General features: G+C 35.2%; 1 protein-coding gene across 1 annotated transcript; it reads left to right on the top strand.

Moving 5' to 3' along the window:
• The first annotated feature begins 158 nt into the window (after positions 1-158).
• On the top strand, positions 159-27,663 carry ort (glycine receptor ora transientless). Its single transcript, XM_072543470.1, has 10 exons — positions 159-292; positions 3,685-3,761; positions 4,243-4,305; positions 4,360-4,504; positions 6,577-6,803; positions 9,771-9,853; positions 10,690-10,824; positions 23,587-23,687; positions 26,769-26,929; positions 27,203-27,663. Exons 2-10 carry the CDS (start codon positions 3,691-3,693, stop codon positions 27,477-27,479), a joined length of 1,263 nt encoding a protein of 420 aa, XP_072399571.1. The 5' UTR covers positions 159-292; positions 3,685-3,690; the 3' UTR covers positions 27,480-27,663.
• Positions 27,664-27,783: the final 120 nt, after the last annotated feature.

Below are 27,783 nucleotides of genomic sequence, written 5' to 3'. Positions count from 1 at the left end.
AGAAACCTCTTGAAAAGATTTAGCATCCCTTCCTGCAACCCTTTCAGAATGCACAGATACAGACGAACGCACGCGAAAATAGGTGCAATTGCCATCGCTCCAGCCTCCCGAGAACAGGAAGGTATAAGTAGGCACGAAATCCGTCTAATAGTTAGTTCAAAGATTTTCGTTACGTGAAAAATCCGCTAGAGTGAGTTCTGTTGCCCTACTTGAACGACTCACTACAACTGGATGTTTCAAATACTCTTCTTGGAGATTGTGCTCAGTTCTTGTACGAAAGGAGGAAATCTGGGTAAGTCCTCTTTCGGGATAAAAATTTTAGCAAAATAGATTTTACAATAGTTCAATATTTTTTTAAATAAGATATTAGATATATATTATATATATATATATATATATATATATATATATATATATATATATATATATATATATATATATATACGTATAAATTTTCTTCTATCGCCGTTTCTCTTTTTTTTTTGACTGATTTTTGAATAAAAATAAGAATAATAATTCTCTCGGGAGTGTGGCTAATCCAGATATCTGACATTTTTTTAGGTATTATAGGCCTTTATAAAAAAATTCGGTGTTTTTTTTAATGATTAACAATTTAGTGTAAAAAATGCCATTTTTTCGAGTTTTTGCTTACCACTGAGAGCTAAAACATAAAAACGCTGTAAAATGGCGATTTTTAAAAGTTGTAAAATTAGTTTGTTATTTCAAAAACTGCAAAATAATTCAAGAACGTTATTTGTTTATAACTATTGTAAAAAATCAACTTAAACATTTGTTATTCCGTCCAAAGTTGGTTATTGTGGTCATTATAAAACCCTCAAAATTTCAGATAGATCCATGAATTAGTTTGAAAGTTATTTTATTTGTTTATCCCAGAGACCTTTTATTTGCAGTCATATTAGTCAGAAAATAATGAAGATACAATAATTTTACGCATACTTAATGAAATTTTAAAAGGTAAACTATCAAAATACACCCAAAAAAATCGAAAAAAATAATTTTTTATAACGTAAACCCTTTTCTAAAATTACGGTTATTTTTAATGTATAAACATTAAGAATAACTTTTAAACTATTGCTCTAAAGATAAAATCTTTTTTTATATTCGAAAAGCTGACATTATTACAAGAATGTAAAAAAATTGTTGTTCTACGATAATTTAGGCCAAAGTTAGTTTTTTTTTTAATTCACAGCTAATTTATTTATAACAATTAAAGAAAGCAATTTGCGGCATTTAAAAGAAAAGGATTCGTAGTTTTTGTACAAAACATTGCACTATAACAAGACCCTCTGTGAATTGTCAAATATATGGTTCAAATTAAGACTAATAATAGCGAATGGAGGGGGAACCCACAAATCTACGCGTTCAAAAAATGAAAACGCATCTTCAAACTACTACAACTGTTTATATCTACCGGATCTACTAAAATAAATTTGGACTTTTTATTGGTCTCTTGACGCCTTTTGGATACCACAGTGTAATTCTAGTGGACCACCTATTGTGAGTTCTTCTCGCTAAATGTCCCGACCACTGCCATTATAAAGATTTAATTCTATGGATTACATCAATAACCTTGGTTTTTTGTCGGATCCATTCTATTCTTTTTCTGTCTCTCTTTGTTATACCTAGCATGCATAGCTCCATTGACCTTTGAGTGACTTTTAGTTTCGATATTATCTCTTTCTTTGCAACCGTATGTCCTAATTGGTAGTATACACTAATCGAATGCTTTTTTCTTTAGGTGGATTGGCAACCTCGATTTAAATATGCCTGCATTTCTACCAAAAGATGTCCAAGCTAGTTTCATTCTTCTGTTGATTTCTGGAAATAAGGAGCCAGATTTATGTATTAAATGTTCCAGGTATACACACTCGTCTACTGTCTGAAGTGCAGTGTTGTTTATTATTACATCTTGGACATCCACTAGCTCGTTGTTCATGGTTTTGGCTTTTGTCAAGTTTATTTTTAGGCCAACTTCATTGCTAGCTGCATTAAGGTCGCTTATAAGTTCTTGTAGTTCTGCAAGATTATTAGCAATCAGAACGATGTCGTCTGCTAATCTTAGATGGCTGAGGCATTCTCCATCAATAGATATTCCATTGTTCTGCCAGTTCATTTTGCTGAATATATTTTCTAGAGTTGCAGTGAAGGGCTTTAGTGATATTGCGTCTCCTTGTCGGACGCCTCTGGTAGTCGGAAATTCTGGAGTGTTCTCATAAATTTTTAGCTTAGATTTTTCTTGTCTGTATATATTTGCTAAAGTGTACGCTTATAAAATGTACGCTTATAGAATTGAAAGTCTTCTCAAAATCTAAGAAGGTTAATGCTAGCGGTATTTCATATTCTTTAGCTCTACTCATTAGTTCTCGAAGTGTATGAATATGATCTATGGTACTGAATCCACTTCTGAAGCCAGCTTGTTCTCTTGACTTTGCAGCATCTAATGCGTTTGTTAATCTGTTGTTGATGATCTTTGTCAATATCTTGTATACGGTTGATAGTAGACTTATGAAAATTATGTTTGCTGTATTCCAGTGATCTGGTATGCATCTCGATCTTAGGCAGTTTGTAAATATGTCTGCTAAGATTTTACAGGTTGTATTGCCAGCGTGTTTAAGCAGTTCCACTGTTACACCATCATTTTTGCAATTGTCGATTTGACTTCTTCCGGAAGGTCTTCTGGTACATCTGCTTGGTTACTGATTACTTCTTCAAGTGTGTCAGGGGCTTTGTATAGTTCGCTGTAGAATTTAGTTTCGAGTTGTATTATTTCTGTAATTCTGGTGTTTTCGTTTGTTAGGGCAACAATTTGCTTCTTCCCAATGATTAATGCTTTTTTTGTTTTTTTATGGTTTTTCCTGTTTTCGATTGCATGTTTTACCAGCCTTTTATTGTGTTTCCTTATGTCTTCCTTAATACTTTTCCTTATTGTCTTACAAAGTTCTGTGTATTGTATTCTCTGTATGTTGCTGTTTATTTTCATTTCCTTTCTTTGTTTTAGCATTATTTTATTTTTATCAGATAGTTAACTATGTTCATTTTGTTGTTGCGGGCCTCCGATTTCTTTGGAACTATAAAGATGATTTCCATTAATTGAGAGCTGTCGATTTGGTCATGTAATCTTCTATCAATTGTTCTTTGATCTGAGTTTTCTTTTAGATTGTTAATATTTAAACCGGTTACTCTTGGTTTTGTGATTATTTTTATTCTTTCTAATTTTAGATCTAAAACAATCTTTGCTCTGATTAGTCTATGGTCGCTGCCTGTTTGAAATTTATTTATTACACTGACTTATTTATCTTTTGTTGTAGCAATCGTCTTGGTTAGAATGAAGTCAATTTCGTTCTTAGTGATTCCATTTGGTGCTACTTATGTCCATTTTCTGTTCGATTTTTTCTTAAAGAATTTATTTGCAATTGATATGTTTTGGTAGTATGCAAACTAAACCAGTCTTTCTCTCCTCTCATTTGTATTACCGATTCCATACTTTCCAATTACTAATTAAATACTTAAAGTGACTTTATTGTTATTTAATGTTTCATTTATGGTACTATAGAGTTCCTCTATTTCTTTATCAGAAGTATATATATTTATATATATATACTATTATACAATAGAATTCTTAAAAATGCCAATCCATAACAATTTGTTTTTTCTTTGTTTTAGTTTGACATGAGGAGTTTAAGTCTTCTGACAACAATTTGTTTATTAACCTTTCCAGATTCCACCTTTGCTGATATTTCGTAAGTAAAATAAAATCTTACTTAAGTTAGTAGGCATATTTCTTACACTTTAAACATACTTAGAAAAATGATACGACTTGGATTGGCAGGACAGGACAAGATCGCAGCAGAACAAACCTCCTAGACGAATCTTCATGTCAAAGCCGGTGGGATGTAGACGGAGACATAAGCCAAAAAACAGAAGAATGTTATATGTAGGTGAAGATGCTAGAAAAATACATGCAGCAAACTGGTAACGGTTGTCAATGGATAGGGCTGGAATAGACTTGAAAAGGTCGTGACTCTGCTACACTGCTGTATCACCACTGATGGTGATAGGTTTGAAAATAAAACTAGAAATGTGATAAATATTTAAAAAATAGCTCTCAAATATTTTTTAAACAATTCATAATTGATGGAAAACTTTTATTTACTTATCTATAATAAATTATGTTGCTTATTCTTTTAAATTTATTAAATTACCTGGTTCTTATATTTGTAGATTATGCCCTTTGGATATTTACCCTCAAAGAATGCCGGATAGAGAAGACAAAGAAGAACTTGCGTAGGTAATTTTTGTTAAGGCAAGACTTTTATGATTTATATTTATCATTTGTAGGACTGGACTAACTATACGTGATATTCTACCAACTGATCCAAGTAAATATGATAAGATGAGACCGCCCAAACGAGATGGCAATCCTACGATTGTCCATTTTCATGTAACTGTCATGGGACTGGACAGTATCGATGAAAATTCTATGGTAAGTAGATTATTAACGAAAAATTGTTTATTGATGTAAAAACACTGAAATTTTTATAGTACATTTGAAAATGATTGATAGCACAAATTTTATAGCAAAGGTCTACATACAGGGTTGGTCAATGCAGAAAAAAGGTAATAATTGATACCTTCTTGTATCGTGCAATAAAATTTGTGCTATCAATCATTTTAAAATATACTATAATTATTTAACAAAAAGTCACAAAAAAATTCGATTCGATATAGCTAAAGAAAAACTTTTGCTTTCCTTTACTTTAGGCCTTTTTTTATGTTTTTCTATACGATCAAAAAATCCAACATTCAAATTTAGAAAAAGTTTCCTATAGACGAAAAACTAATAATGTACATACTCTAATATATTTATTTGTTATTAAATATATATATATATATATATATATATATATATATATATAACAAACGAGTCTTCTACAGCTGGCGCCGTTTCTCGCATCCTAATTTCCAGCGTTTTCTGTCGAAGCAATCTTCAGTTGTTAGATCTCTGGCGGTCATTGCATCGTCGACATCGTCTCTCCAGGATCGTCTTGGTCTACCTCGTTTTCTTCTAGTTGGCGGAGTCCATTCTTCTATTTTTTTTTTTGGCCATCTATTTTCAGGCATTCTCTGAAGGTGTCCATACCAGTTAAGTCTTTTGGCTTCGATTGTGTCTATTATGTCTAGATCGATTTCCATTTCTCTCCGAATATCTTCGTTTCTTACCCTATCAAGTCTAGTGAGCTGGCAACATCGTCTCCAGTAGTTCATTTCCATGGCCTTAATTTTTGATTTGTTTCTTTGGTTTATTTCCCAGAGTTCGGCGCCGTAGAGCCCAATACTTTCTATTATTGTTTTATAAAGTCTTCTTTTATTTTCTTTTGTTATTTTTTTATTCCATAATAGTCCGTGTAGCTGTCTGGTGGCTGATCTTGCTTGGCCAATGCTGGAGTGTATTTCTTCGCTACTTCCTGCTTTTGATGTTATTGGACTCCCAAGTATTTAAAATTGTCGTTTGGTTTTATAGTTCCCGTTTCGATTTGTAGGCTTTCTGGTTTTTCTCCTACAACTAAGTACACAGTTTTTGGTATATTAATTGTGAGGCCCCATTTGGTATACTCATCTTCCAGTTTTCTAAGCATGTAGCCTACATCACTCTCGTCTTCAGCTAGAATGGCTTGGTCGTCAGCGAAGTGTATCGTGTACAATCTATCATCTCCGATTGGGATGCCCATATTGCAGCACTTTCTTCTCCACACTGAGAGTGCCTCATTTAGATATATTTTGAAAATTGTAGGTGCTATGCAGCAGCCTTGCTTTAGCCCCTTACTAATAGGAATTTCTCTAGTTAATCTATTTCCAGTTTTAATGTTTGGCGTCATATTTTTGTAGAGCTGTTGTACTGCTTGTATATTTTTTTTGTTTATTCCTTGTTTTTCCATTGCTACCCAAAGCATTGAAAGTGGTACACTATCGTATGCCTTTGTCAGATCTATTAAAACTATATGAGTTGAAAGGTTGTGGGCTAATCTTTTCTCGATAACTTGCTTTAGAGAGAATATACTGTCCATACAGGATCTGCCTGCACGAAAGCCATTCTGTTCTTCAACATCTGTCATCTCTTTTTCAATTTTGTTTTTTATTATTTTTCCATACAGTCTTGAGAGTGAATTTATGACACTTAGCCCCCTGTAGTTTGAACAATTCTTTCTATCTCCTTTTTTGTAGATGTTGTTAATATGTGCTTTTGTCCACTCCGGTGGTAAGTCGTGTCCATTATAGAATAAGGTGAAGATATACGCCAGTAATTCCCGTAATACTTGTGGGCTATGTTTTAATAGTTCGTTTGGTATACCTTGTGGTCCGCATGACTTCCGATTTTTTAGAGTTTGTATTGCATTCTCGACTTCCTGTACTGTTATTTCATCGTCTTCACTGAATTCTAGTTCATACTCTAATATTACATACTCTACATTATACATACATACTCTAATTTCTGGTTAATTATTTCTTATTTTTTATATATTTTTATCGTGTTTAAACATACATTAACATTTACAGACATACGCTGCCGATATATTCTTTGCACAAACCTGGAAAGACCATCGTCTTAGGCTTCCAGAAAACATGACCACGGAGTACAGGTTGCTGGAAGTTGAATGGTTGAAGAAAATGTGGAGACCCGATTCCTTCTTCAAGAACGCCAAATCTGTTACGTTTCAAACAATGACAATTCCCAATCATTATATGTGGTTGTATAAAGACAAAACTATACTATATATGGTAAAGTAAGTAGGTATAATTTGTTTTGAAAAAAATTACGCAATTTATTTCACATTCATACAGGGTGAGGTTTTAGTGCGACTCTGGTCGGTAATTTCATTACGGTACAAAATACCGAAAAAAAATTATTTAGAAAAAATGTAGGCAATAATATTCTCCGGGCTTGCTGGATTCTAGGGGGTAATTAGAACTACGTGGCAGAGCAGAGACACCCTGTATATTTTCTCATATTTAGATTAATCTTGTAATTCCTCTTTTTACAATATGGAGTTTGACACTAGTATACAGTAAAAAGTAGAGTATAAAAATGAAAAAATATACAGGGTGTCTTATTTAAAAAATTGTAAATTTGCTTTACCTTGTAGTTATTAATCACCCTGTAGAATTCGACATATCTCTTCTGAAAAAAAAAAGTCTTCCGAAACTCTATCTTTAGCATTTTCACAGGTTTTTACTAAAGAATCGAATGATGGTTATCTACCTGCTTCTACAGCTCAAATTGAGCCTTGGCCTCCTTTATATTTTGCCTCCACCCTTGCTTGTCTGTGGCTGATCTTCTCCATACACGATAAAAGGGCTTGTGCGTCGATGTTTACTGTGTCTTCCCATAGCTTTCTTGGCTTTCCAACCGGTCTCTTTTCCTGCATTCTAGCATTCAGTGCTCTTTTTGGTAGCCTATCCTCTCCCATTCTCATCACATGTCCGGCCAATTGCAATCTTTGTATTCTAATGAAGTCTGACAGATATCTACCTGCTATTAAGTGTAATTGTGTCGGCGCATAATTATAGCAAGTTGAATTCACAGTGGATCATGTCAAACAATTAAACTTAATAAAACTGTTAACCACTAGTTTGAAATTAGCATGCTTGGCCATGCGTTGGATAGATGATTTCTTGAAAAATCGACATTACAAAATTAGAGTTAACGACTCTTCCTCACAAGACAGGTGTTAGTGGAAAGCGAAGTGCCTCGAGATTCTGTCCTTGGACCTCTTCTTTTTACGGTTTTTTACCAGCAATGTTTCTCATTATCTTTCAAGTAAAATATCGTTGTATGCTGATGATACAAAAATATATACCAATCCAATTACAAACCAGCTAACCCTCCAAATGGACTTGAATTCTACTGGTTACTACTCTTAAATGCGGAAAAATGTGTAGTGCTTCGAATTGGTAAAAATCACTTACTTGTGCCGTACTTTGTTAACGGGCAGCCATTAGATTCTGTGTTCTCGTATAACGACCTTGGTGTTATCGTAAACAGAAGCCTAACTTAGTCCGACCATATTACTTCTATTTGTAGACGGGCGAACTCCAGACTATATCTTATTCGGATGTGTTTTTCGAAAATTTCAATACAGTCATTCTATAAACCTTACACTCTTTACATAAGACAGATTCTTGAATACGCTGGACCCACGTGATATCTGATTTGGTTTGAGACAAAACTGTATTGGAAAACGTTCAAAGAAAAGCCACCCGAATTCCTTTGGGGCCGAGACCTGAGACCGAGAAAGTTTATTTTGCAACATTTTTAGAGCTTCCCAGATTTTGATAGTACATTTTTTTAGCTGTTTTGATAAGTTTTAGATACCTTCCTCTGTACTTGGTAATATATTCAATGACAAAGACGTTGGTAGTACAGTAGTGAACGCATCTTCTTGGTTGATATGCGGATACCTTTGGTAGACTAGGGTTTGTGATGTTTTGACTTAATTGTAATTAAAGGAAATGCCTTATTGAAAATACAGACAAACCTATCTAAAAAATTACTGAAATTATAGTCCACGTCCATAAAGGTAAACTGCCACCCAGAAGTCAACCATTGTAGTCAAGCACAGCTAACTATCTTCTTTCGCCGACAACGTGGAGACTTAATTACCACATTAAATAAATACATAAAATAATACAATTGAATTTTGGAAATCTCGATGAAATGTTTACTATAAATCAAGATAGACGCATTAGAGCTCACCAGTTTAAACTTAAAAAAGAGAACTTTTCTACAAGACAAAAACAGAACTTTTTACCAAATAGTTTTTGAGAGCTGAAATAACCTTAATGATAACATTGTCTAATTGTCCTCTAATATTAGTGTCCTATAATATTATTTAAGCCTGGATAATTGAGTACATTTTTTCTAAATAACTGTTTTGAATATTCTGTTCCATAAAGAAATTATGGTGTAGAATATCCACCCCATCACCGGCGCCCCGGCCGCGTGACGTAAGAGTTTAAAGGTCAAAGTGCGCTCAAGTGGCTTACCTTCTACTTGAAGTGACCACTAAAACTCACCCTGTATATTTGATCAAGCGTTGTTGTCTTTAAATAATATAACTTGTTTGGACTTTTTGGGTAATTATTGTGATATATTTACCTTTACCTTCAAAGTCGTCTTTGCACCGTAATGAATTAAGTAAAAGTAAAAATGTTTGACGAATTGGCTAATATTAAAATACAGATCCTTTAAAATTGTTCTTAACATTCTTCATAATATTTTTTTGCTAGCTTTTATCTCAGATAATAATATTCTTACAAATTTTCCATCACATTTTTGTCTTATATGCTTTTATTTTTCCTTATGTGTCATGATACATTGTTCTGTGAAGATTTTTAGGATTTGGTAGTTTTTTAAACGATTCTTTTAAAATAACAATTTTGACGTATAGATTTCCACTTTGGAAATGGAAACACAAAATAAAATTTTGAATATTTAGAGAACCATTTCCGAAATGTATTTTTAATTAAAATTGTAGTTATTTTACATTAAAATTAGTAGAATCTTTTCAGTACACAAAACTGTTCTAACGGTTTATCATTTTCCATAGCAAGTTTTATAGAGTTTATATTAATAATGCATCATCTGCATACTTTCATCATATCGGACCTAATGGTTTGTTTTCCGATAATTCCGTGTGTGATCTTTTTGTTATTACTTTTTTATTAAGTAAATTAGATTTCATTTGTTTTAGGTTAACATTACGACTATCTTGTGCCATGAACTTTATGATATATCCTCATGACACACAGGAATGTAAACTACAAATGGAAAGTTGTAAGTACCTATTTTGTATTATCTGTTCCTCGTCCGTATGATTGTAAATACTGTATCACTGATTGTACTATTCGAGTGTCTTTCATTAAAGCACACTATTGAGTATATATCCACATAAAGACGAGAAAAAATCAATAAAAGCAAAGTGAATCAAGTTCATGCATAATAATTCATGATCATCAGATTTAAAGCAGAACAAATCGTATGTACTAAACTTAATTTTGATCATTTTGTAGACTAGCTTGTAGATTTCTAGTTTCGTGATTTATTATCAGATGTCGCTATTGTATCCATACCGAAACCATTTTAACGTTGCTTACTTCTCGTCAGAAAAGATTGTTTTCACGTTCAGAGCGTCTGTGAATAGCCGTCTCTGATGATTCCTATTAGGGTGAAATATGTATAAGCGGATATACAGAGGCACTATATGTGAAATCAAATCTTAACTGTCTTTCCTTTTATTTCTAAGTACTCTTTATGAGTACGAGAAACCAATTCACCAAGGATTTTTGCTTAGTTTAGGAGATAGGTTGTGGAATGTAATTTTAGATTCCCATTTCTCTATTTACATCTTTATCAATGTCTGTTTTGCCTTGCGATTCTTTGAAGGCACAGATTAAAGCAAAAATCTGGATTTTGGTTTCGTCAATTAGAAATGTGTGCCCAAAAAACGAAAAAAAATCATTTTTCATCCAGTACCCGGTAAATTTGCCTAAGGTAAATTTATCCATTTGTTCACGGCATGTCACAACCCGCCACTTCTATTATTTAAATATAGTTCAATACTTAAACAGTATTTATTGCGACCAGTAAAATAGATGTATAAATTTTTTCAGTATCACATACGACAGACGACATGATTTTCGAATGGGATCCAGACGTTCCTTTAGTCGTAGACGAAAATATTGAGCTTCCCCAATTGGCTTTGGTGAAAAATAATACTGCGGACTGTACTCAAGTATATTCAACAGGTAAGAAAGTTAGGGTAGAGAATTAAAAGCCAGAACAGTGCAAGTTATTTAATAATTAAACCATTTGCTTTTTTTCTTTCACGCCACCGTCAAAAGATTTCGAAGAGGTCTTGACACCTTCTTTGTCCTTGCACTTTTTACTGCAAGGGATTTATAAATATTTCAAATTAATGTAGGTCAGGAGTTTCTATTTATAACTATTTTGAAGGTTGTTTTATCGAAATATGATAAAAAAATGTTACGTTCCAAATTTAAAGTAGAAAGTCCCACCTCTATTTTATCAAAATTTAAATAATTCAGGACGTGTAAGAGCGGTTGCCTATAATATATTATAAGCAAGGTGGCGAAAATAAAATTAGTAATTTTTAAATAGGGGTAATGTCTGGCAAATTGTGCTGAAGTTAAGGGAACACGTCCTCTTTTTTTTGTGAAGAAACTAATTTAGATCGTTCTTTCTAGAGTTATCTTGGAAGAATTGGGATCATAAAATTGAAATTTTTGAATCTCGGTATTATTCGGTGACCTCCGTGTGTCAAGTTGTCAAGTGTTCGGAAAGACGACGGAAAGAAAGTGATTCCAGATTTGACGGTGTTACTGAAAGGTTGGGCTAGATTAAAAACGGCATTTTGTTTTTTTGCTTTTGCTGCTGTTCCATGTGGGATCTGGACTAGTCCGAACCGTGTGGATATTCAAGGGGATTTGCTGCCTTCGTGGAAGGGTTTTTTTGGAATATCCACAATTTCGCTAAAAAAAGCGGATCTACAGTACACGTGAATACCGGGAGTCGTATTTAGATCAAGAAATTAGCCTTAATCACGAGTCCAAATAGCCGGCTACGCTTCGGTCCAATTTGGGATATTTCAAACCCCTAATCTGGCTAAGAAGGGTGAGTGTTAGAACATTTCGTTTTTAATTAATTAAAAAGTTGTAGTTATTTTTTTATCCCATCTCTAAAAAGCTATTCACATTTTTATCAGTTTTCATACATTCAAGTTCGGAGACAAGTTTTTTTTTGTATTGCTCCATTATCGCCAAAAGGCAGATAAACAAAGTGTTAAAATCAATATATTTATTTCCAAATAATTATTTTAGACACAGATGGTAATTAATGTTTTCTTGCTTCAGGGTTGGTTGGTTTGTTTGTTTTTTTCTGCTTCTTCTTCTTCGTATTTTTCCGTCTGGCTGTAATTTTTAACTTTTCAACATTGTCACACAAGTCTATGTACAGCGACAAGCGTATGGGATTTTGGATTGAAGACACGCTGAACTATAACTGGAATTCCACGCGGTGAAGTATATGAAAATTCGAGGTATGGATCGATAATTAATTTTCAACGGAAGATTTAAGCGCCGTCTAATTTGGTTTGCGGAATACAATAGTTTTTTTAAAGATTATTTGCTGTTAGTTTTTATTTTCATATTTACAAATACTTTACAGATTTTTTTTAAAGATAATTTGCGGTTTATTTTATTAATTCAATATTTACACATACCTATTTTAATTTTGTAAACTGCGTCTAAGGGGGGGGTTATATATTTGAGATTTATTTTTTTTATATTATTTTCTGCGCACGCACTTGAGCTCACGTGGTGTCCTATTTGCGTTAATTATTTTTTTTGGTTGGTATTGAACCGCACACCCCTTAGCGTCCGGTACTTTTGATACGTCTTACCTTTCATTTTGTTCTGTTAAATAGAAATAACTTATGAATTTTTGTTAGGCAAGTAGAAGCCGCATTTTTATATTATTTTTTTATTAAGCCTATGGTAAAGTTAAATAATATTGTAATATGTAGTATGTATGTATTTATTTTCAACTATTTTGGGAATCTATTTATTAAAATTGACTAAATTCTAATCTGACAATTTCATTTATTTTTTTTTTATTTATTCAGGTTGTATACTGTTACTTAGTATTTTAGTAGTAAACCTATTGGTAAGTTGGTGGTTTATTGAATAGTAACGTAGGGAAGGCTGTGGGCCAATTTACCTGGCGCCCCTGATATAACTTCGGATTTTTTTTGTTTTGTGGACCGCACGACCATCTCCACTGTTTTGTCTAGCCGCGAGCCATTCCCAGACTGTCACCGTATAGTACTTTTCTTTCCGGGTGTACGTCTGATTTATATTTGGTACATTTTATAATTTTTTTTATATAGATTCGGTTTTGTACGCCACATATTTTGGCGCCCAACGTGGGGCCCTTAATTAATTAACCTTTTTTTTTGTCAATCCCTTGTGTAGATTCCTTTTAATTAGTTAACCTAACGTGTTTGGGCTTTAATTGACTAACTTTGATTTATTTACTTTACCACTGGTTTTGCACTTAGTAGTAGTCTTAGAACTTCGTGTTTAGTGGAAGTGTATGCCAAGAAGTGCTTACTAGTTTTTTTTTGTGTGACGTGAAGTTGGAAGAAGCCAAAAATGGAACTTAAAAGAAGATACTTTGAAGTGGTGTTGTGGAACTTAGAAGAATTATGGATATATTAGGACTTTGAAATATTTCTATTTCAGTTGGAGTTCAAATTTATTTTTTTGAGAAGTTGGACTTCGAAATTCTACATTGTGGTTTAACTTACTTATGTTAGGGAATGTAAAATCTTTTTTTTTTGAGATTATGTTGTGACTTGTAATTTGTTCTGAAACAATGAAATTTTGAAAATCTTTTGTGAAATTTTATAGATTGAATAAAGCGACTATTACTTTTATTTTGCTTTTGGTTTGCTCCCATTAATAAAGTAAACTGTACCTGTGTGTTAATATTTTTACTTATATCTTGATTTTGTTTGAATATTTGCTCCTTTCGGTTGATACATTTTTTTTTAAATTTTGAACTTTGGCAAGATGGTGCGAAAACTTGTACCCAACTACTTAAGGAAAGAGGAACTGGAATATGAACTCAAAATTCGTGGAGTGTCTACTGGCACTGTTGAGTCTATGAGGTCTAGTCTGTCTGATGCACTTAGTCGTGAGGCAGCAAATGAAAGCTTTAGATATCCTGAGCACCCATTCACCTTTTCACAGGATAAAACTGCAATCGAGACTAAACTTGCGGAGCTGAATACGGCTGTTGGAAAGTTTGCCGGAACTCCTACTTGTGCTGAGTCCTTGAGATTGCGGACACAGATTAACCATGTCTTGGGGAGAATTGATCTTATGGTATTGCCAACAGGTGATGATGCAGACGCAGCCCAGGTTGTTAAGTCAGACTTTCTTGCTGAGATTTTGAAGTTGTCACAGGATTTACATGATAAGCAGCATCCAATCGGATCTGGTTCGGTACCAGTAGCGCTCGATGTGATTTCGGTTTTAAATCAGTCTTTTCAGGCAGGGGTAGGACAAGTTCATGCTTCTTCTCCTAGAGCGATGTCACAAGCTGGTAATAATGTTTTTTCAGGGTCTGTCTCTAGTTTTTCTTCTGGGATGATACTTCCTCATAAATGGGGAATAGAAAAGTTTTCAGGTTCTGCTAGGGGTATGTCTATTTCTGCATTTTTTGAGATGGTGAATGAATTGAGTCTCGCTCGTCATGTACCAGATAGTATACTTTTGGAATCAGGTATAGATTTATTTTCGGATAAAGCCTATCAGTTTTATAAAGATGTTCGTCTACGTGTAGGGAGTTGGGCTGAATTAGTTGAAGAGTTTCGTAGGGAGTACCTGTCAGCTCACCATGGGGAAGCGCTTTTTGAAGAGCTTCGGAGGAGAACTCAGCATTCGTCTGAGACTATTGGAGTTTACTTGGCAATAATGAATAGTTACTTTAATCGCTTGCGTTGTCATGTTCCAGAGGAAGTTAAATTGTCTATAGTTATTAGGAATTTGCATCCGTTCTATCAAGATAGATTACGTGATCCTTTGCCAGCTACCTTGGAGGAACTTCGTGTTCTATGTCGCAGTATGGAGGAAAGACGTGATTGTATTAGGAACTATGTTGAACCGAATAGTAGGAAAATGAATACTTTGGAAAAGGACCTAGCTTATATCAGTGTGGATGCTGAAAGTTGTAGTAGTGTTAGTGAGGATCCTGTTGCTTCATCCGAATCGGAGTCCGCTAGAGGAAAGTTTAGGACTTTAATCTGTTATCGTTGTAATCAGTCAGGCCATAAGGCAGTAGGGTGTCTAATGAAGAAGGAGGCTGTTCACTGTTTTAAGTGTAAGAAAGAAGGGTTTACAGTCAGAACTTGTCCTTCGTGTAATTCGGGAAACGGAAGGAAGCGCACCTAACTGGTCGAAGAGGTGTTGCCGACGTTGACTCGACCAACCTACGTCCTATTTTAGACTTTATTTTACATCATTCCGAAGGAGATGAACGTCCATATTTGAAAGTTAAAGTCTTAGGAAAGGAAATTTTGGGATTATTGGATTCTGGTGCTTCAAAGACCATTGTAGGAAGAACTGGTTGGAAATTTTTACAAAACTTGGGTTTAGAGTTGGATACTTCGAAGAAGACCGTTTGTAGAGTGGCGAATGGTCAGATGTGTGAATCGTTGGGGGAATGTTTAGTACCTTTCATGGTTAGGGATCGCTTGCGTGTCTTGCCAGTATTAGTTATTTTGGACGTACCGCACATTCTGATTTTAGGATCTGATTTTTGGCGTGTTATGGGTATCGTTCCAGATTTGAGGCATAACGAATGGTATTTTTCGGACGCTCCAGCAATGGTAGGTTCAGTGGATCATCTCCGAGGTCAAACTATTTTGACCGATGCAGAGAAGTCGCAATTGGAGGAAGTTATTAATAGAAGTCGTGAACTAATGGGCACTTCTCTTGGTTGTACTGATGTCACTGAGCATGTGATTGTTTGTAAATCTGCACCCATAAAACAACGTTACTATCCTGTATCCCCAGTAATCCAAAGCCATATTGATAAAGAGCTAGAAGATATGTTGGCGAAAGGAGTAGTGGAGCGATCGAATAGTGCTTGGTCGTCCCCGATTCTCTTGGTGAAGAAAAAGGTTCCAGAAGGTGAAGAACCAAAATGGAGGTTCTGCGTAGACTATCGAAAGCTTAATGCCGCAACAGAGAGGGATGGCTACCCATTACCGTACATCTCTAATATTTTAAATAAATTGAAGAACGCGCATTATCTTTCCACCATAGACATTAAGTCGGCGTATTGGCAGGTACCTGTTGCTAAGGCTTCCAGGCCTTATACTGCTTTTACGGTTCCTGGTCGAGGTCTTTTTCAGTTTTGCAGAATGCCTTTTGGATTACATAATGCCCCGGCTACATGGCAGAGGTTGATAGATCGTGTCCTCGGTCCGGAGTTGGAACCCTATGTTTTTACTTACTTGGATGACGTGGTCATCGTGACAAAGTCTATTGAAGAACATGTAAGGATCTTAGAGGAAGTCTTTAGACGCTTGAGAGAAGCTAAGTTAACCGTTAGCTGGGATAAATGTCAATTTTGTAGACCGGAACTAAAGTATTTGGGTCATGTGGTTGATAGGAATGGACTACATGTTGATGGTGATAAGGTCAAGGCTATGCTACGTATCCCAACACCCACATCCGTCAAGGAAGTTCGTAGCATCATAGGCACATTTTCCTGGTATCGAAGATTTATTCCTTCCTTTGCGACACTACTAGCTCCAATTACAGCGATATTGAAGAAAGGAAGAAAATTCAATTGGACCCCGAGTTGTGAAGAATCTTTTCAGAAAATAAAAGAATGTCTAGTTTCTGCTCCGATACTTAATTGTCCTGACTACAATTTGCCTTTTGTTGTCCAATGTGATGCCTCAGGATATGGAGTGGGCGCCGTGTTATTGCAGCCAGGCCCGGATGGTGACGAAGTAATTAGTTTCCTGAGCAGATCACTAACGCGTCAAGAAAGGAATTTTTCCACGACGGAACGGGAATGTTTAGCTGTGTTATGGGCAGTCGAAAAACTGCGTCCTTATTTGGAGGGTGTTCCGTTTACGGTCGTGACTGATCACGCATCCCTCGTATGGCTTCAAAATTTGAAGGATCCTACTGGAAGATTAGCTCGATGGGCGGTAAGATTGCAACAATATGACTTTAAGATTGTGCATCGGAAAGGAAAAGAACATGTTGTCCCCGATTTGTTATCTCGGTCAGTTCCCGTGCTTGATATGGTTGAAGAGGTTGTACCGCTTCCTAGTGGTGATAGTTGGTATGATAAACTTTGTAGAAAAATCGAGTCTAATCCCTTGAAGTATCCTCAGTGGAGAATGTCTGGTGGCAAACTTTATAAATACATCCGTCCCAGTCATGGATTTTTGGTCGAGGAAGTGGACAATTGGAAGGAAGTCGTTCCTAAGGGTCAACGATTGGAAGTGCTGAAGTTGTGTCATGATAGTCCTTTAGCAGGTCATATGGGGATCCTGAAAACTTATAAGCGTATTAACGAGAAGTATTTTTGGCCGAAACTGCGGAGTGATGTGTCTCGTTACGTTGGACGTTGCTCACTGTGTGCCATGCATAAGGTGGAACAAGGTAAGCCCAAAGGCTTTATGACTCCTCAACCTAAAGCTACTCAACCATGGGAGATAGTAGCAACCGATCTTATGGGACCTTTCCCAAGATCAACTCAAGGCTATAAGTTTATCTTAGTGGTAATGGATGTGTTTAGTAAATTTTCTTTGGTATTTCCGTTGCGATCCTCAAAAGCCGTGCATGTCGTTAAGAAAATAGAAGAAGAAGTTTTTCTCGTATTTGGAGTTCCACGTCTGTTACTATGTGATAATGGTGTCCAGTATACTTCGGGTATTTTCAAGAAAATGATGGAAACCTATGGTGTCTCAGTTCGTTATAATGCGTTGTATCATCCACAGTGTAATCCATCTGAACGCTATAACCGAACCCTTAAAACAATGATGGCAACTTATATAGCTGACAACCATAGGAAGTGGGATGAAAATTTGGCCAAACTAGCATGTGCTACGCGCACTGCATACCACGAGTCGACTGGTCAAGATCCCTACTTCATAAATTTCGGTCGGAAGATGGTAGTGGATGGACGAGATTTTTCCCGAAAGGACAAACTCGGAGACCCGGAGGACGAAGTAGCTAAAATGGGATATCCAGGTGGACTCCAGGAATTATTTGTTGATGTTAGAAAACGTTTAGATAAAGCTTCGGCTAAGTGTGAGAAGACCTATAATCTACGGAGACGTCCAGAGGAATTTCAGCCCCATCAGTCAGTATGGCGGAGAAATTTTGTGTTGTCAGATGCCGCTAAATATTTCACGAAAAAGTTAGCTCCTAGATGGATAGGACCCTACTTCGTGAAGAAGAAAGTTTCCCCCTGGACATATAGTTTAGAGGATGAAAATGGCAAGGATCAAGGTATTTGGAATATTAAGGATTTAAGGATTAGTAACCCGACTGGTGATCCCGATAGGATTTAGGTCGGAGTAGAACGGACTAGCAAAGTTTTGTCTAGTCTAAGTAAATTCTTCTGAAATTGGTTGTATTTATTTTTTTTTGTTGTGTCCGTGAAGGATGACTGAGTGTTGGCTATGATCGGTTCTTAGGATGTATTTGGATGGTCAACCGATTCGTTTTTTTTTTGTGTTAGGTAGCCAATACGAAGTCGTAGGGTTGCGGTAGCCTTAATTTCTTTTGATTTATGGAATTGAATGTCACTTAGGTTTGGTCAGAAATATGTTGTCTTCGATGATATGGCGTTGGGATTTGTTTTGATGTTAGTAAGCCATTCTATTTAATTGGGATTTTTTCGAAGCCACATAATTATGTTTTGGTGAATCTTGTTGGATAATAGCTTAGTTTTGGATGATTCACTAAATTTCGTTGTATACGGATTTAAATTCTGAAAGACCTATCTCATTTTTATTTTAATGAACAATTGGAATTACACTACTGTTTCGGTAGATGTTTCTCGCAGTATCAGTAAGAGTCGAGTGGTGGAGAGTTTCTTATGGACTCATGTTATGCGAGGTATAGTGAAGTACTAGCGATGCCCCAGAGCTGGGAGGTCGCGAATAAGGGCAACATCCAGTAACCGACCTAATCAGTGTTGTCAGATTGACGTTGGAATTTGAAACTATTCTACTTGATCTCATACGATGAGAGATGACTGTTGTGTGGAAGTGGAGTAAGTGTTGTAAGTAAGTTGTTGCTTTGTGCGTGTGGTTTGAGATTGGTATGTCTTTCGTTGTCCAAGTACTTGCGCACGGTGAAGACGGTGTGGATGATGATTGTGTTGTGGACTTCGCTCGGAGTTTAGGTAGTGCGTCGCTAGCGCGAGGGAAAATTTTCTTCGTCTAGTTTTTCCTCGTAAATTTTCCTCTGGGAAAGGGAGGTGTTGTTACGTTCCAAATTTAAAGTAGAAAGTCCCACCTCTATTTTATCAAAATTTAAATAATTCAGGACGTGTAAGAGCGGTTGCCTATAATATATTATAAGCAAGGTGGCGAAAATAAAATTAGTAATTTTTAAATAGGGGTAATGTCTGGCAAATTGTGCTGAAGTTAAGGGAACACGTCCTCTTTTTTGTGAAGAAACTAATTTAGATCGTTCTTTCTAGAGTTATCTTGGAAGAATTGGGATCATAAAATTGAAATTTTTGAATCTCGGTATTATTCGGTGACCTCCGTGTGTCAAGTTGTCAAGTGTTCGGAAAGACGACGGAAAGAAAGTGATTCCAGATTTGACGGTGTTACTGAAAGGTTGGGCTAGATTAAAAACGGCATTTTGTTTTTTTGCTTTTGCTGCTGTTCCATGTGGGATCTGGACTAGTCCGAACCGTGTGGATATTCAAGGGGATTTGCTGCCTTCGTGGAAGGGTTTTTTTGGAATATCCACAATTTCGCTAAAAAAAGCGGATCTACAGTACACGTGAATACCGGGAGTCGTATTTAGATCAAGAAATTAGCCTTAATCACGAGTCCAAATAGCCGGCTACGCTTCGGTCCAATTTGGGATATTTCAAACCCCTAATCTGGCTAAGAAGGGTGAGTGTTAGAACATTTCGTTTTTAATTAATTAAAAAGTTGTAGTTATTTTTTTATCCCATCTCTAAAAAGCTATTCACATTTTTATCAGTTTTCATACATTCAAGTTCGGAGACAAGTTTTTTTTTGTATTGCTCCATTATCGCCAAAAGGCAGATAAACAAAGTGTTAAAATCAATATATTTATTTCCAAATAATTATTTTAGACACAGATGGTAATTAATGTTTTCTTGCTTCAGGGTTGGTTGGTTTGTTTGTTTTTTTCTGCTTCTTCTTCTTCGTATTTTTCCGTCTGGCTGTAATTTTTAACTTTTCAACATTGTCACACAAGTCTATGTACAGCGACAAGCGTATGGGATTTTGGATTGAAGACACGCTGAACTATAACTGGAATTCCACGCGGTGAAGTATATGAAAATTCGAGGTATGGATCGATAATTAATTTTCAACGGAAGATTTAAGCGCCGTCTAATTTGGTTTGCGGAATACAATAGTTTTTTTAAAGATTATTTGCTGTTAGTTTTTATTTTCATATTTACAAATACTTTACAGATTTTTTTTAAAGATAATTTGCGGTTTATTTTATTAATTCAATATTTACACATACCTATTTTAATTTTGTAAACTGCGTCTAAGGGGGGGGTTATATATTTGAGATTTATTTTTTTTATATTATTTTCTGCGCACGCACTTGAGCTCACGTGGTGTCCTATTTGCGTTAATTATTTTTTTTGGTTGGTATTGAACCGCACACCCCTTAGCGTCCGGTACTTTTGATACGTCTTACCTTTCATTTTGTTCTGTTAAATAGAAATAACTTATGAATTTTTGTTAGGCAAGTAGAAGCCGCATTTTTATATTATTTTTTTATTAAGCCTATGGTAAAGTTAAATAATATTGTAATATGTAGTATGTATGTATTTATTTTCAACTATTTTGGGAATCTATTTATTAAAATTGACTAAATTCTAATCTGACAATTTCATTTATTTTTTTTTTATTTATTCAGGTTGTATACTGTTACTTAGTATTTTAGTAGTAAACCTATTGGTAAGTTGGTGGTTTATTGAATAGTAACGTAGGGAAGGCTGTGGGCCAATTTACCTGGCGCCCCTGATATAACTTCGGATTTTTTTTGTTTTGTGGACCGCACGACCATCTCCACTGTTTTGTCTAGCCGCGAGCCATTCCCAGACTGTCACCGTATAGTACTTTTCTTTCCGGGTGTACGTCTGATTTATATTTGGTACATTTTATAATTTTTTTTATATAGATTCGGTTTTGTACGCCACAAAAATTTAATTGATGTTTTAAATGTGTTATAAATGTTGCTTAGAAATGTTGCAAACTTCGTTAAATATAAGAAAAACGACAAAAGACTATCACAAAACACATACAAAAGGCATCAAAAATGAGAATAAGACTGTTACATACAGTGGAAAATTGAAATAGAGTCGATACCGATGTTTAGCTATACAAAACTGACAAAACTAGGTCATGGATACATATTTCTCTAAGCTCACCACTTATATTTTAGAAATAAGCTGAGCTAGTGAAATTTCGTCTGCCTCATCTAAAATCTCCTCTTGGATATATACCAATAATCCTACTTTTCCATAACACTTGGAAATTTTAGCTGGCAAAACATTTTTTAAAACTACGGATATCCATACCAAAGCTCTGGTTACACGAATGCCTTTTTTCTTCACCATCAAAAAAGTTCTTGTTAATAAACCATAAAAGTTTTTTCATCAAAAATGTTTCTATATTCCACTATGGATAATATCTTGATCCGAAATCTGGCAAAGGTGTTTGGAGGCAGAAAAACATTTTTTTATATTTTTTGCTTTTAATTTGGAATGGGATGTGGCATAATCCAAAAATTCTTCTTCCTTCTTATATGTAGGCTTTAAAGCCTGTTTCTTCTTCAATATTAGCCTTATAAATTGTTTAAATTATCGCATTATCTTTTTCTTGGTCTGCTAATACTTCTTCGTCCATTTGGTGACTTATCTCATGCTATTCGTACTATTCTATCCTCTGCCATTTTACTAATATGTTCATTCCACTCCTGTTTTCGTTTTGTCACCCATCCATTTATGTCTTCCATATTGCATGCTCTTCTTATATTTTCGTTTCTCTCCCCATCCAACAAACTTTTCCCTGATATTTGTCGAAGTATTTTTATCTCTATGCACCTCTATGCAAGATTGCAAAGAAAACGAAAAATAAAGAAGACAGAATAAGTGATAGAACAAAACATTTGATGGAAAAGAAACGCACATTTCTAAGCGAAGGAAAGCATAACACCGATGGTTTCAAAGAATTGAATAAACAAATAAAGAATATAGTAAAGGAAGATTTAAGGATCTACAATGAAAACAAGGTAGAAAAAATAATAGAAAAGAACCGAGGCCTGAAATGCTTAATATCAAACTAAGGAAAGCCTATAATAATCTCATTGAAGGATAAAGATGAAAAAGAAATAAGAGAAAAGAACGAAATCTTAAAAGTTACTCAAACATTTTACCGTGATTTATATTCCTCAAACAAGAACCCAGATAACACTGCAAGGAAAGATCTTAAGAGTAAGATAACAAATGTCAACTCAGAAATACTCCGTAACATAGGATCCTTCGAAATAAAACAAGCTATGGTACAACTAAAGAACAATAAGGCTCCGGGCCCAGATGGAATACTTGTAGTAATGTTGAAGGAGTTGAGTGAAATTATTCACGAAGAATTAAAAAATTTTTTCAACGAATGTCTTCACGGAGGAGAAGTCCCAGATGATTAGAATGAAAGTTTGACAATACTTCTCTTCAAAAAAGGAGTCAGGGAAAATATGAAAACCTATAGGTCAATCTCCCTGCTGTCTTAAGTGTACAAACTGTTTATGAGAGTAATAACTAATAGGTTAACGTTAAAGTTCGATAACTATCAACTGGTAGAACAGGCAGGAAAGTCTACTGTACAGCGGATCATCTTTTATATCTACAGCGAGGATCATTTGAACTTATACATTGGCTTCGTTGATTGTGAAAAGGCTTTCGACTCCATAGAACTTTGGGTAATAGAAAGGGCTATGAATAACTGCATGATAGACTCCCGATACAGAATGATCATACATAATATTTACAAGAAAGCTACAATGAAAATTCAAATTGATGCGAAAACCAAAGCTATACCAATCAACAGAGGAGTTTGCCATGGAGATGTTATCTCGCCAAAGCTATTCATACTTGGACTGGAAGACGTGTTCAAAGACATTAACTGGGCAGATAAAGTAATAAATGTTGATGGAAGAAACCTGAGTCATTTGAGATAAGCTGATGACATTGTAATATTCGCTACAAGTTTCGAAGAACCACGGAATACAACAATGGAGACCATGGTTAGGAAAGAGAAGCAGAGGAAGACCACAAATGAGATGGGCTGATGACATTAAGAAGATCGAAGGACACAACTGGAAGCAAGTGGCGCAAAATAGAAAACACTGGATTGATTTGGGGCAGGCCTATGTCCAAAGTTGGATTACTTAAGGCTGAAGAGAGAAAACAGCACGATTTATTTCCATTCAAACTACGAATAATGGGTATTTTTCCCTGGTATTAAAGGTATTTTTATCTGTTGTAAAATACCAAGAATATTTAAATGGATTGTATCCAAATACGGGCATTACTTTTGCATTTTTATGTATTTTACTTTGACTTATATAAAAAATATGCAAAAAAATTACTAGTTGCATAAAATATGCAAAATATACTCTACACGTATTTGCCCTAAGTCTGATCATAACTGTTACTCTTTTTATTTTTAGGTAATTTTACCTGCCTTGAAGTGGTTTTTGTACTAAAACGAAGACTTGGCTATTATCTTTTTCATACTTATATACCAACGTGTCTGATAGTAATAATGTCGGTAAGTCACTCATTTAATTTTTGTAATTTATTTTTAATATGTATTTCTACTAAATTTCCTGATATAGGATAGTTGGCATAGGATATAAGACGAAATTATAGTTAAACTGTCTTCTGTATCGAATAACGCATAGAGTATCGCACTTACTGTCTCTTAAAACACCCTAAACCACAAGAAGCTCTTTAAAATCTGGATCACATCACAAGAGGCAGCAAATTTATTTATTTTATCCACGTCTTCCTTCAAAACAAAAACAAAATATTTGTTGTTTATCTAAATGGAAAGAATAACAGATGGACAAAAGAATGGTCTCTCTGAAAGGTACTCAGATGCATTTGTACAATATTTACACCAACGATGAACCACCATATAATACTAGTAGATTTATATACAGTGTGTCAATTGGTAAAGGTAACACCCTCTATAAACTAGAACAACTGTAGAGAATTACCAGATAAAGAGAAGAGAAGAAAAGCGGATACACAAAAGAAAAAAAACGAAACCACCTAAATGAGGAACTTAAGTATACAGAAAACCTCAAAGACAATGCAGAAGTCAGAATGACGACCTATTAACAACAAAGAAAGATGTACTGAATAGATGGGTGGAATACTTTAACCATCATCATCATCATCCAGCCTTCATTTATCACGTCCACTGCTGGACATAGGCCTCCCTTAAACATCTCGATTCTTTGCGATCTCTTTGTTGCCAATTTTTAGTGATACGCCTGATATCGTCAGCCCAACATGTAGGTGGTCTTCCTCTACTACGTTTGTCTGCTCTTGGCCTCCAATGTGTAATTTTGCTCGTCCATGCATTCTCGCTACATGGCCTGCCCAATTCCATTTTAGTTCCGGTTTACGTTCCAAAACATCAGCAATACTCGTCCTTCTTCGCAGATCTTCGTTTCTTATTCGGTCTCTCAACGTCACTCCCAGCATAGATCGTTTTATTCGTCTCTGTGCCACTCTCAATTTCGAAGTCGGAGTCTTGGTTAGAGTCATAACAGAGAACAACCGAACACAGAGAAGCGACAGTCCTTTGAAGTTACGTGGCCAAGCCGCCAATGACAGCTAACAACCAGAAAATTAATAGTCAGTGGGCATATCACACAATATAAATTCAAGAAATTACTAAAAATCTTAAAATTACAACAGAACAAGACTTCAAAATTGCAAAAACATGGTTGCAAATAAACAAACTTACATTAAATTGTGTTCGGTACATGTGTGTTCGGTTATTCTATGGTCATAGTTTCCACCCCATAGGTCATGACCGGTAATACGCATTGGTCAAATACTTTTCTTTTGAGGCTAATTGGTATGTTGGCCCTAAGTATGTCTCGCACTTTTCCAAAGGCTGCCCCCGCTAAAGTAATTTGTCTTTGGATTTCGCATGTTTGGTTATCCCTGCTGATTCTTATTTCGTGACCCAAATACGTATATTTATCCACCAGTTCTATCACTTTGTTTTGAATAGATAAATGGTTATTGGGACCATATTTGTCATAAACTTAGTTTTGGACAAGTTCATTCTGAGGCCCACCTTCGAACATGCAAAGTTCAATTCATTTAACATATCTGTGGCTTCTCCTAAATTATCTATGATAGGGACAATGTCATCTGCAAAACGGAGATGGTTAAGTTTTTCGCCGTCTATTTTTACTCCTCTATGGATCCAATTGAGCGTCTTAAAGGCATACTTGAACCGTATATAATACTAATATAGAGGAAGAAGAAGAAAACCTGGAAAACGAAAGAGATGAGGTAAGGAGAATAGATGAGAGGAAAGAGGAACCACCAACGATTCTTGAAGTTAAAGATGCAGTTAAAAAGCTAGCCAGAAACAAATCACCTGGAATAGATAATCTACCAGCTGAACTATATAAAAAAGGTGGCAATGATACCATAATGGCATTACAGCAGCTTATAAAAGAAATATGGACACAAAAATCCCTCCCCAATGATCAGCTACAAAAATGGGTTTAATAATAATCACCAACAAAATGAAGTATCTGAAAATAAGCACGCAACCACAAATCCTACGACCAGTTGTTTTAGAAAACAACGTCATCGAAGAAGTGAACGAATTTGTATACCTGGGAGAGCGCCTTAACTCTCAAAATAATACCACAGAGATAAACCGCAGAATTTGAACGGCCAACAGATGCTATTTTGCGCTCAATTTCCTCCTTAAATTTACAATTATATCGAGAAATACAAAATAAAACTCTACAAAACAATAATACGTCCAGTCCTAACATATGGTTCAGAGACCTGGACTCTAAACCAAAAAATAATGAAAACATGTTAAGATGTTTCGAAAGAAAAGTACTAAGGCGAATCTATGGAACAGTGACTGACAATAAGACGATACAACTTCGAACTTTATAGAATATACCAGGAACCTGATGTCGTAAAACATATTAAGATAGGACGTCTGAGGTGGATTGGGCAAGTAATGCGGATGGAACAAAATGACCCAGCTAAAAAAACGCTCCTTGATAGACCCATTGGTCAGAGAGGAAGAGGAAGACCCAGAACAAGGTACCTTGATAACATCTATGAAGACATGAGAAATATGGGAATATGTGCTTTGGCGATGGATAGGGACGACTGGAGAGAAATTCTTGAGGAGACTAGGATCCACGCAGTATTGTAAAGCCAGAATGATGATGATGAGCACCCTCTATAATTTGGTTTCTAAAAAATCTAAAAATATGCAAAAATATATCAAATTTATATGTGAGGGGAACATTTTGTAGACCAGTTTTCAACTAAATTACATCTCAACCCTCTATTTGGATCGGCACAACCCCCAAAATCTTCAGTAGAAAGGGGGGTTGAGTGATGCTTAATTCTAAAGACCGTTAAATTACCTTTTCACCACATAGATTACGTAATAGAGAAACTTACACAAAATTGAAGATTCAATGCTGTGGCGCAACCTTGCCATTATGATTCTCCTCAACACCTGAAAATCCATATTCGTTTAACGATCAAACCTAATATTTGTTTTATTATGTTATTACCATAAAGTAAATAAACTGTCATGACTTTAATGATTTATTTTTTATAGTGGGTATCGTTTTGGATTAAGCCTGAGGCAGCTCCAGCTCGTGTTACATTAGGAGTCACTTCCTTATTGACACTGTCGACCCAACATGCCAAAAGTCAAGCGGCACTTCCGCCTGTATCATACCTTAAAGCAGTAGACGGTTTCATGTCTATTTGCACCATGTAAGTAAAATAGTTTCTCACGTATAGCTAAAAAACGGTAGACGTACTTAATACAATGAGTTAAGATAGGCTAGACATGTAAATGGGACACCCAGACAAATTATTCAATGCAGACTATAAAACAAAGATTAGATAAAAAAATTAGCACTAATTAAAGGAAAAAATACACGAGAAGATTCTAGAAATACGTAAAAGATATAAATTGATATTTTAGCAATAGTGTCCATAAAAATTATATATGTATTGCTCTTAGACGTGGTTTTCTTGTTTTAGATTTGTCTTCATGGCTTTAATGGAATATTGTTTAGTCAATATCGTTCTGGGGGATTCAGACGCTCCAAAGAAACCAGAAAAACCGAAAAAAACCACTAGCGCCGATAAAATAGCAAAAGATAACACAACTCTCACTACACCAAAAGCCCAAACGAGTTCAGCGGCGAAACAACGAAATCGGGCCATAAATATTGATAAATTTTCTAGAGTATTCTTTCCTCTGTTATTTACTATTTTAAATTGTACATACTGGATATTGTTCGCCGAATATATATAACATGATTTCCTTTTTTGTAAATTTACCAATATTTTGTTTATGTAAATACTTATTACTATCGAAAAACGATCTACAAATTAGTGAGTGTAAATAAAAATCATAGTTTCCCTTTTTGATGCCTCCAATACAGTTCCAACTGGACATTTCGATTGAAATGCTATGCAAATTACCAGGTCAAACTTAGTGCTTGTACATGTGATTGTAAATTAGAGAAATCCATTATGTAACGATTTTAGTTGCCAAAAATATAATAAATTTAATCTGTATTACTTGTTTTTATACCCATCCTAGATGTTTCCAATCA

Source organism: Diabrotica undecimpunctata, chromosome 9 (assembly GCF_040954645.1).
Source record: "Diabrotica undecimpunctata isolate CICGRU chromosome 9, icDiaUnde3, whole genome shotgun sequence".
NCBI lineage: Eukaryota > Metazoa > Arthropoda > Insecta > Coleoptera > Chrysomelidae > Diabrotica > Diabrotica undecimpunctata.
This window is presented reverse-complemented; position numbering and strand designations above follow the sequence as displayed.

What these genes read in the sequence shown, in the direction of transcription:
- ort (XM_072543470.1), top strand. Translation starts at nt 3,691, where the DNA reads ATGAGGAGTTTAAGTCTTCTGACAACAATTTGTTTATTAACCTTTCCA. An exon ending in GTATCGATGAAAATTCTATG is followed by an intron (nt 4,505 to 6,576) that starts GTAAGTAGATTA and finishes TAACATTTACAG; the next exon opens with ACATACGCTGCCGATATATT. An exon ending in TAAACTACAAATGGAAAGTT is followed by an intron (nt 9,854 to 10,689) that starts GTAAGTACCTAT and finishes AAATTTTTTCAG; the next exon opens with TATCACATACGACAGACGAC.